Source organism: Molothrus aeneus, chromosome 8, assembly GCF_037042795.1.
Source record: "Molothrus aeneus isolate 106 chromosome 8, BPBGC_Maene_1.0, whole genome shotgun sequence".
Lineage (NCBI taxonomy): Eukaryota > Metazoa > Chordata > Aves > Passeriformes > Icteridae > Molothrus > Molothrus aeneus.
The window spans coordinates 21,246,206-21,257,746 of NC_089653.1; the positions used below are offsets into that span (position 1 = coordinate 21,246,206).

Consider the following 11,541-nt stretch of genomic DNA (forward strand, 5'->3'; position numbering starts at 1 on the left):
TGCAAGCTAGCCCTGCCAAAACACTGGCAAGGTATTTCATGTGCTTGCTGAACATACCTGTGGCCAAGGAGTCATTATGTTAAGTGACCATTAGCACCCTGTCGAACAGAGATCGGCTTCTGTCTCGCCAGCCGCTCTGCAGCTCGTGCGCCCGGAGCTGGGATGCCCCGTTCGTCCCGCTAACCAGCGCTCACCCCAAGCACGAAACCCGCCAGCCTCAGCCAGAGCATGGGGAGCCGCACACACCCCCCCGGGCACGCTGAGCTCCATCCCCGAGACCGCCCCGGGGCTGGCGCCGCTCGGCCTCGCAGCCCTGCTTGTCCCAGCGCGGTCCCCACAGACCCCGCGGGTTTAAATCACGGCAAGGACGGCAGCGCTGCGTGCTGTCCCCGGCAGCACCGGCTGCCTCTGCCTGGCTCTAAACCTCTGCACGGAGGGGAAGCTGCTGCCCCGCTCCGGACACCGCCCGGGCCGAGCTCGGGTGCGGGCAGGGCAGGCTGGGGCCGCGTTACGAGCCCGGGAGCAGGGAGGGCAGACCCAGGGGATGGGGGCTTGGGCAGAGCCACCCCAGATCACTTCTCCCCGGGGACATGGGGACGCGATAAGGGAGTGCTCCTGCCTCTCCCTTTTTAGCATTGGGGTGGGTGGGGCGATGACACCCTCCTCCCCTGCAGAAACTCCATCCCCGCAGTTCCCCTCCCAGGGAGCAGCTCCCCTCCGCAGGCGGGAGCGCTTTGTTCTCCCTGTCTCCACCCGAGCCTTTCCATCTGTCTCTCACTTTCCCCGGGCCCAGCTGCGGCGCTGCCCGTGCCCACTTCCCTTTCACCTCCCCCATTTGGTCCGGGGTGGGCGCTCCCGGAACGCTGCGGGCAGTCCCGGTGCCCCCGGGGAGCGTTCCATGCCGCCGCTCTGGCCTCTGAGAGCAGGAAGGGTTATTACCATTATTCCTTTCATACGAGCTGAGCAGAGCATTTGGAGGAGTGGTGGGGTTCTCCTCTGTGGCCATACAAGATTGTAAGGGGAACTCCTAACCCTTCAACCATTAGTCCCTTGAAAACAGAATAGCCACATGAAGTCTAATGCTTTTTACAATAAGTTGTACATTTATTGGCCTTGACAGTTTTGTTATCTTAAACATGACTGCTTTAGAGCAGAGGAAAATACTCATGATTACAGCTGGGAGACACCCCAGTTCCTTAATGATGTTTGAAAGAGTCAGAGAGATTTCTTCAAATCAATATTACCGTTTAGTAATACCTGACTTTGAGCAATAAGCCTTCATCGAATGGGAATTTTACTTACATGTCAACAAACTTCCTTAATCCATAACTGCATAATGTTCCTGAGATCTCAGCAAGATTGATAGCACCTGAGCCCTTTTTAATTTAGCTGAAACTCTTGCATTAGAGACACACAATCTGTGCAATTGCAAACAAATACTATTATCTCAAAAGACTAGAAAAATACAGCATAGATTACAAAAAAATCAAGACTTGCAGAGATTACTGCAAAGCCCACTGCCCACAGCAGCACATCATGTTGCTTTTCACCAGGCAAGGGCACTCGGGTGGGAGATTGGCCTCTGTATACAAAAGATATTCAAGGAGGCTGACAAAGAACCCTCAGACCATTCATTACAGGAGTCGAAATTACCAGTGAGCCGGAAATATCCTGGTAACCCCCCAGATCACCTCTAAAGTCATGGAAATTTTTATTGCTCTTTTCATGTTAGTTGACAATTGACTTTGAAAGATTTATGTCAACTTACAGTCAAAGATCATTTCTCGGAGCCCCTTTTCTGGCCTGAAATCAGGCCATTTTGACCATGTTATCCAAATTATTATCCAAATTTTAAAAGTGCATAGCACAGTGGTAAGGAATTTTACTACCACTTATGGAAAACAAGCTTTGGAATGTTAAAATTCTTTTGATCATCACCATTGTACCCTGATAACTGCATGTAAGATGACTAGATACTGTTTTGTAGATAAGAAATTTAAAGATCCTTTCCAGGATCTGTTTTAGGTAAGAGGTTGTTACTAATCTGCTGAGGCAGGTCATAAAATCGTGAAGATATAATATCGTACTTATTTAGAAAGTAATTTTTTAAAAGCATCTGTTCTGTTACTATAGCAAGCCCAGAATTAAGTAACAGGTGTATCCACATATTTGGCTAAAAGCACAGTTCCATGACAGGGCTGGATACCGGCTTTAGAAGACAGAGAGAAATTCACACTTTTTTGCATTCAGCGGCAGAATAAATTGCAGGTGGGGCAGAACAAATCTAGATAAGAAGGAGTCTATGTTTCTTTAAGTGAAGAGGAGCTTTTTTTGGGGGCAGGATGAATACCTCTACAATTCTTGACAAAGGAACTCACATGAAAGCTGGAAAAAAATTAGGTTTATTAAAATATTCAATTTATATTATTGTTTGTCCCACCCCGTTTATATTTTACATTTTACATTTGCCTATAAATGCAAGGGCCTGAAGTCCATGATTCAGATTGTCCAGCATGTCTTTGTAAATATTTAGGCCGGTGCTGCATCATAACTCCACCAAGCAGTTATGGACGAGAGCAGCCCAGATATCCGTCAGTAGTGCAAATCCTCTTTAGTCCTAGTTGGTATCAGAGGGTCAGACACCCAGCAGGAAGGCCCTGGGGTCCCGGTACCCCACGAAGCAGGGTGCTGCCCAAAAGCCGACTGGCTGTGCTCTGCAGGCCCTGCCGAGGTCCAGGGCGGGTGCGGGCAGGGCCGCCAAAGGGAAGCCCTCAGAGGCGGCTCCTTGCCGGGTCAGAGGCGGTGGCCGGGCCACGTATGAGAGCGGCAGGGGCAGCACGGCGCCCTGAGGTCCGTAGGGGAGAGCGGGGCTGCAGAAGGGCTCCGTCCTCAGCTCCTGCAGCTGCCGCTTGAGCTTCATCCGGCGGTTCTGAAACCAGGTCTTGATCTGGGGGAAGGAGAAAAGACGAGGTTACAACGCCACCGAGGCTTGATTATCTCGTTGTTTGGAGCCGTGCCGGGGCCATTCCCCGGGCCCGCGCCGCCGCAGCGCCCCCGCTCACCTGCACCTCGGAGAGGCGCATCCTGCCCGCCAGCTGCCGGCGCTCGGCGGCGCCCAGGTACTGCTGCCGCTGGAAGGAGCTCTCCAGGGTGCTGATCTGCTCCGCGCTGAACGCCGTGCGCAGCCGCCGCCCGCCGCGCCCGCACGGCTCCTCGGGGCCCGCGCACTCGGGACCCTCTTCCGGCACCGCTCCCGACGGCCTCCCGCCTGCTCCTGGGCACAGGGACAGAGAGGAGGAGCAAAGGGTCAGCCAGGCCCGGGCACCGCGCGGGGAACAGCCGCCCCCTCCGCCTCCGAGCAGCCGCCGCGCAGCGGTGCCTTCCCGGGAAGGCCCGGGAGTGTCCCAGACCCGCCGCGCCCCGCCCGGGAGCCCCGGCTGTCCCGCGGTACCTGCGGCGGGAGTGGCCGCCCCGCTGTCCCTGCTCCGGCCGCCTGTGCCGTCCCCGTCCCGCGGGCCCGTCGGCTGCTCCGGGCTTCGCTCGCTCTGGCCGAGGCTGGAGCCGGAGCCGGGCCCGTGGCCCGCGGACGATGCCCGGTGTGGGGAGCCCTCGGTGGGGCTCTTGAGAGTTTGGCTGCTCTGGGACAACCATTCCACGGAGAAAGGGGCCTTAGTCATCGTGCCTCGTTTCGGAGATGCCGGAAAGGAGGCACGGAGCACGGACCTCTCCTTTATAGCGCAACTCCCGGAGGAAAACGCTGTTTGTGTAAATACACATCAAAGGGCCAGATAAGTATCATCTAATTGCTATCAGACCTGCCCCCCAACAAAAGATGTCGTTCACACATTGGCCCAGCTCGCGGAGGCTCGGCTCCGCCGTGTCTGCCCCTGAGGAGTTCACTCCGCCGTCAGTGATTTACAGCTCTTGTTACATCCTATCCCCATGCAAATGGCATTTATGGAGCTGAGCAGCCTCAAACGGCGCTGGGGAATGTACCCCCGGGGGAGCACAGCATCCCCGGCAGCTACAGGGAGAAGGGACGCTGCTACTTCCGATCTCCCTTCCCCGGAGTTGCTCTTCCATTCCTTTTCAAGCACCAGGCCCACTGTTCTTCTCAAGCCTGCTCCTCTCGGGGCTCAGCATTGCGTTCCCGAGACAGCCTCAGCCAGGCAAGTGGAGAAACTCACTCACTGGGTTCTCCGGGATTGCAGCATCACGTTATATTCACCAGGCACAGGCTGAGGAGTTTGGAGGAGAAGGTTGTGAAACAGAAAAGGGTAAATGCCAAGGTCATTGGATTCTACGAATCAATAGGCTTCTGATCGTTTATATAAAAGTATGGTTTCTGGACTAACGAGTCAGAAAATGACAATTATTGCCTTAGAATTCACATTCTGCTGAGAGTTTTGAAATTACAGAATTCATGTCATATCTTCCCTCCCAGATCTCTTGCAGCTATGCAGGTCATCCAGATTTTTCTGCTATCTTACCTTTTTTCTTTTTACTACCTTACGTGTGTCTTTCAGAAACGTTCCCGTTCATCTTTGGGTTTTGTGTGCCACAGGAACACTTGGCTGCTGCAGTAAAGCCTCTGTTGTACATTGATAAAAGGCTCTTGGTGCTTTATGGGCAGTTTTTCACCGCAGGGTAGCCATGAATTCCCTCCCCTTTTCACCCTCCTGTCCTGTGCAAGAACAGAGTGGGACTTGCACTGCGTTGATAATTCCTATCACAGCCCTGCTTGGTATCAGTCTGCCTCCAGAGATCATGACTGCACATCTCATTTATCTGTCCTTGTTCTTGCCTGCTGCTCTACACTCACCCACCACCTGCACACAAACCCAGTGCTCTGCTGTCTGTCTGCCCTGTGACTTGGCCAACCTGCTATCCTGCCACTCTGGCTGCATTTCTCAGCCTTCACTTTCTCTGTGATAACAATTACTGTAACCACAGTTCCAACTCTTTCTTAGACTGTTGGTGAGGCAGAGGTTGGAAGACTGAAAACCCTCCTACTTAGTTTATGTCTAAATCTTCCAGTGTATTCAATTTTAATATTATACAAATACATATTTTTCTTCTATATTTTTCTTTCAGTAGAAATTTCATTAAAATCCTATTTGTCAATCTTTTCCTAAACCAAATATTTCATCCCCTCCACTCCAAATACAGTTGCTATGTCCATTAATCAAGAAATCCTACAGTTTTTTGTTCACCAGAAAATTGTTTCACTGAACAATATTCAAGTATGACTTGTGAACCACTTCTAGTCTCTGTCTGTCATTGATTGTTTATTTTCATGGCATAGTGTGAGTCCTACTTTGCTCTACCAGTGATGACACTGTTCAAGAGTTTGTCTCTAACCGAACAAAAATAGAAACACGATTGTCACCTTTATTTAAAGGTGTGTAATAACTGATCTAGAACCACAACCATACATGATCAGAGCCCTCCTGAAGCCCTTTGTTTCTGGCCTGTGTAGGTAGGGACTGACATTGCAGCTTGAGCCACTAAACAAGCTTCCTGGAGGAAAAATGGTAAAAATGTGTAAATAAACATTCAAGAATTAATGCCTCCCATATATCTACCTGAAGAGGTCCACAAAACATTTCTAGCATGGACAAAGCCTGTCAGACTCACTCACACAGACAAAGACACACACACACACACACACATATATATATATATTTGGTTTTTTTTTACCAAACAATTTTAATTGTTTGATATCTAATTATTTGAATCCTCATCCATTTATCATTCCCAAGCATTTTCCAATTAACAGTGGAAAGTTTAGAAGTTTGTTTGAGCAGAGAGTACAAAATTGTTTTTAAATTTCCTGTTTTATAACACACACCCCCACCAATCCCCCTACCCCCCCTTGAATATTTCAGGTTCTTAATTATTCTTTTCTTTAGGTAAATGTGAAGACTTCCTCCACCACAGACCTGAGGATAAATTTTAAAATCACAGAACTTCTGAGCATTAGACAGTCCTGTTGGCAACCTATCTCACAGAGCAGACCAAGCAGGCAGGAGATGGAGAGGAGACAGACAGGAATGTGCTCTGTTCCCTGAATTGCTGAAGGACAAGGCTCTTGACTCAGCTGCATTTAACACGTGGCCTGGCAGCAAGCTCTCCAGTCAGAACTGGGAATATCAGTGCCACTGGCAGCTTGCAGAGTCTTGCCAAGCCTCCCCTGCAGCCAGGCAAAATGCCATTCTCAAGGACTAATTCTCATGAACATCAGAAAAAGAAAGTGTAACTTTTCTGTGAGCTTCCTTCTCAGTTTAAGTATTTCTGATCACTGTAACAGCATTCTGCACCACAGATGGGGCACAATCCCATCCCAATGAGAAAAAAACATCCCATGTGCTCAGAATTATTTCCAGTCTTAGTTCTTACAGAATATTATGTATAATGTATGCTACTTATTTTCTTCTATATAACGGATATATCTCTATACAAATACTTTAAAAAATATGAAATAGTCTATTTCTATGACATTACTTTTTCCAGCTTTATGTCAACAAATAGACCTTGGCAAGCTGTCATATAGGACAAAAAGAATATATGACCTATGATGGAGGTCTAAAAATAGAAAATATTGAGTTTTATCATCCACTGATACATCTGCCTTTACTGATTTGAAGACTTTTTACCATCTGAGCTGCAAATTACATCTTTATACACTGCTGGTTTATTAATTGCATTGCATTGAAGCAAATGGCACTGCAGAAAGATGGTGTCAAATGCTGAGCTCCCAGAGACACAAATTGATCATGGTGTGACAAGATTAAACCAAATCTCATTTCCATTACACATAGAGTGTGTAAGTCTCCTGGACAGGTAGCAGATGACTGCTGAATGTAATGACTGCTACAATATTTAACACCTGCTAGTTTAATTTTATCTAATATTCTTAAGCTGCCTTCTTTCTCTATTCATTATTCATTAAATGCTTGTTTGAAAATCTCCTGCTAAACTGTTATTCAGAAATACCATGTTTGAAATCAAGTGATATTACCAATGGGATGCAAACCTGCTCGTGCTAATGAAATTTGTCAGAGTAGGGCAGGGACAGGGACAGACAGCAGCTTTTACTCTGCTGCTACAGGGGGGCAGAGACAAAGAGCTCAGACATACCAACACGATTGCCACTAGCAGGAGTCTGGAGATCCATTACCATTGATAATGGCAATACTCTATGCAGATGTTTGCAGAATACACAGCTGCCTTCTCTGGGGAGGCAGTATCTTCCCCTTCAGCTTTGCAAAAATCTTCACACACAACACTGGTCTCATGTTGAGGAGGTTCTGCAGAACTTCCTACTTGGCTGCCTTGAGACAGTTGATAATATTTAGAAATATTGGATAATTGATAATAATTAGAAATACTTTGGGATTACATCTCAGCCTTTGAGAATTAATTGTGGCTCCACATCTTGCAGCTCAAAGCTCAGCTGTGCCCCAGTAAGCCAGCTCAGAGCCCTGCAGGGGGGCAGGATTGTGCTGAGATGTGCCCTCACTACTGGAACTATGGAGGGGCCAGGATTGTGCTGAGATGTGCCCTCGCCATTGGAGCTTGGAGGAACTGAAGGGAGCAGCTGAGGGTGTGAGGACCTCAGTTCCCCTCCGGGACCAGGGAGAGCTGCCAGCGCTTGGCCTTGCTGCCGTGGGTACACAAGGGCTCAGGAAGGGACTGTCATTTTGTACCAGCAGGGGACCCTTTCCCATGGGAGGGTCCTGTGAGACCAGAGCAGAGGGAATTTGTGGTTCTTAGGAGTAGCTAGGAGGTGATGCAAGTCAAAGAGTAAAAGCCAGGCTGTTCATGCCACACCGGGCTGTGTGTTCACCTGAGGACATGCAGATTTCCAATGAAGACCATCCAAGGAAACGAGGGCTGCTGGCATCTGCTATGCATGATGTTATCCAAACATTCCATTTCTGAGTAATCACTATTTAGGACTTAAAAGCATTACAAATGGCTTCCAACTAATCACTTAATTATCAATTATTATAATTATCTTTCCTCTTTGACAAAATAAGAGCTACTTTTCCACGAGGCATTTAAAGACCATATGTGCATAAATACCATGAGGGCCTGGTATAAATATACTGACAATGCACAGATGAAAATTTAATGTCTCGTCATGTTTGGAATTGATCTAAATCAACACAGCACTTAAAATGCCAAGAGCTCCCATGGCTCCTTAACACAAGGCTGCCACCAGCAGCTAAAAAGAATCAGTGAAATGTTTTAAAAATATACATATATTCTGCAGAGACATGCTGCAAATATTAATAGAGAAAACACTTGTTTTAGTGGCTCCTTACCCAAATTTAAGCTTATTAAAAACAAGTCAAATTCAGTATGAAGCAGGACCACATTTAGAACATGTACTGCTCTTGTTACAGAAGTAAGGTCTTTTGTTTATTTATTATTAGAAAAACCATTCTAGCTGGAAAACCATCCAAATTTCAGCAATGTAAATCCTACTTCAGCACTCATTGCTATCATATTGCCAGAGGGAGATCTCTATGGACACTGCTCAAATGAAACTGCTCAGAAATCTGAAGTTGGTTTAATTCACTTTAGTTTAGAAATTAGACTTTAAAAACAATTAGACACACTTAGACACCTTGCAATCTTTTCAAAACTAACAGAGAGGCTAACTTCACATTTTACATCAGGGCCTTTTTCTTTGTCAGTCTTTGCTGAAAGATATTTCTTTTCTCACGATGTTTACTTCTAAAGTTACATTTAGCAACATAAAAGAGTGCATTAAATCAGAAATTTTCAATTGTATTCGTATTTCCCACAAATACTTTCTAAAGAAATTCAGAAAGAAATGAAAGAAATTATACTGACCAAAGCATCTGTTATTCTTGAAAGTAACTTTTCAATTTCAGCTATTAAAGAATGAATAATTTTCTCCCTTGGTTCCAGAGTTAGCATTTGAGTATGATGAGTCAGCCAGCAGGGGAATGATCTACCACAGCTGGCAGCCCTGGGACATCTATCAGCTCTGTGCCCATCCTGGTCTGTGCCATACAATGCTGCTTTGAAATGTGTTGGTCTCAGCAGTGTAAATGTTTTACTGTCTCTTCCTTCCCCTCTAACTTACACCTAAAATAAATCAAGCCCATGTATTGCTCCAAAACCAGTCTATTCAAATTAAATGGAAATAACTTTTATCTTTTTTTTTTTTTTACTGACTTCAAGGCTCTTCTCCATTTCACATTTTTTGTTATTTCTCCTCTTCATCTGTATTCCCCACTATACACCATTTCTTCCTATTTCCCTTATTCCAGTCACTTCCATCAGGTATCCTGCAAATGTTACTATTGCCTGAAGAAGAGAAGAATTTTGGCATGATATGTAACTGTAGCAACAGAGCATAAATGACATTGTATGTCTGCCTTCACTTATACCTGACATTCCCTTGGTTTACTGATAAGGGAAAAGCTGGGCTCAGTGGGTGAGGACAGAGATATAGTTGGGTTAAGATGCTTAACACTGCCCTGTAACCTGCAATTCGATGTCTACGTTTCCTTCAGACAGTGCAGTGTAATTCTTGTGCCAGGTTTTACAGAAATGAATGTATTACACATGGATAGAAGGTAAACAGCATTTAAGACTATGACGATGTGTGTGCATGTTTCTAAAAGACTGAACGGAACAGCTGAACGCTGACTATAAATACATGTTCATTTTACAAATAGAATATTTAAAAAAACCCTGCAATTTCGTGTTTGCATGTTTCTAATAGGCAGACATCTGAACAGCCGATCGGTTTTCGGTCTCCCTTTGCTCCCGGTGCAGCAGCAACATCTAAAACACTGCAGAGGGCCTCGTGTGCCATCTCCTGGTCATGGAGAGACCTCACAGCCAGAAAACTGCTACAGAAAGGAAAGGGAAGTGCTAGAAGTTCAGCTGAGGCAGTGATAGAATCAGGGAATCTTTCAGGTTGGAGAAAACCTCTAAGACCATCGAGTCCAGCCCTTAATCCAAGCTCACCACTGAAGCATGTCCCTGAGTGCTACATGTACCCAGGAACACTCCCGGGATGGTCACTCAGGTCCTGGCAGCTGAGAGGACTCACCCAGCACACGGATAGTGCATGGCAGGCTCGGCCTCTACTGCCCCTGCTGCTGCTTTTAGCATCAAGTCACTTCTCCACTGCATTAGTATAGGTATAGAAAGGAAATTCAGCATCCCTCTAGAACATCTCTGACATCAGTTCCAGCAACTCATCCCACAGCATCACCTACTTTTTGTATGTATCAGTGGAAGAATGCAAATAAACCCCTGAAAATTGAACTGACTGGAATACAATTAAATTAATAATAAAATTAATATAATTCCCTGATTGCAGGTAAGTATTTGAATTAATGCCCAATTTACTTTACTGAAGATCTCTACTGAGTCCCTTCCTTCACAGGAACAAGGAGGCCTGGGCACTTATGACAGAGTTTTATCTCACTTGTTCTTAAAAATTCACAGGAAAGCAGATCTCAGAGGTGTGTTAGAGATGAGTAACCTATTCCAGTGCTTCACAGGAAGCTTTCCAATGTAAAAACTGAAAAAAAATCAGCCGTGTTTCAAAATCAAGTGCTTAAGTTTCACAAAACACACACAAAAAAAACCCCTCAAAAACCCCTGCAGCTACTAAAATTTTTTACAGCAACATTTCACATTCATAGGTTTGCTCAATCCAATCTTGTCTATGTAAGTCCAATTCTTTTGGTCTTTCTCAGTCTATGATTCTAAACATATACTTACTGTGGTCCTCTACTCTCTCTCATTTTGGCTGTATGTGCCCTAGCTGCAGTGCCCAAATGGCAAAGTATTCCTGCTGATGCTTCTCTATTGCCAAACAGAGCAAAATGTTTACCTTCTGTCTTGTACACCTCAGGTCTACTCCCCCCACCTTCTTCTTTTCTTTTTACAGACTGTACACATGGATTCATATTCAGCTTGTGATTTGTTATGGTCCCCAGAGATTTTTACTGAAGCTCTGTAATTATTTTTCATTTAATATTTACCCTTCAAAACTATAAGAACTGAAGCTGAAATTTAAGCTGTTATCACGTGATAACAATTGAGAGTTCTTGTGAGTTCTAAGCTTGTATGTTGTGTAAGTCTGCTTTCCATCCCACCTTTTATGTCAGCAGTAAAATTCACAGACATTCCTACACGTTCCATACAGTGTAGGCTGGGAGAAGACTGCCTTATGGTAATCCTGGATAGTTTGCCTCCCTCATCAGAGTATGCAGAGTCCCAAGCAGGTCTTCTCTTGTTACTATGACTGGGACAGTTCCCTTCTCACCACCTGGGTGTGTTGTGCACCGAGCATGTTTTACCTCATTACTGTAAGGCAGAATAGTTTGCTTCCCCCCATCTGCAGGGGTGCCAAGGTGAAGCCCATCTGCAGATCTTGGAATTCAAACAGCAGCACCTGCATTACACGGGGCAGCTAATGAGCAAAACAGGACATTGCATATGTATGAAATGTTAATTAGCACAGATTTCTTTACTCACCCC

The 11,541-nt window shown here is 45.9% G+C and overlaps 1 protein-coding gene across 1 annotated transcript; it reads right to left on the reverse strand.

The window, feature by feature from the left end:
* Positions 1 to 2,386: 2,386 nt before the first annotated feature.
* On the reverse strand, positions 2,387 to 5,900 carry LOC136559717 (homeobox protein vent1-like). The gene is made up of 3 exons (XM_066555077.1): positions 3,452 to 5,900; positions 3,063 to 3,274; positions 2,387 to 2,947 (listed from the first exon to the last, which is right to left on the reverse strand). Exons 1-3 carry the CDS (start codon positions 3,675 to 3,677, stop codon positions 2,636 to 2,638), a joined length of 750 nt encoding a protein of 249 aa, XP_066411174.1. The 5' UTR covers positions 3,678 to 5,900; the 3' UTR covers positions 2,387 to 2,635.
* Positions 5,901 to 11,541: the final 5,641 nt, after the last annotated feature.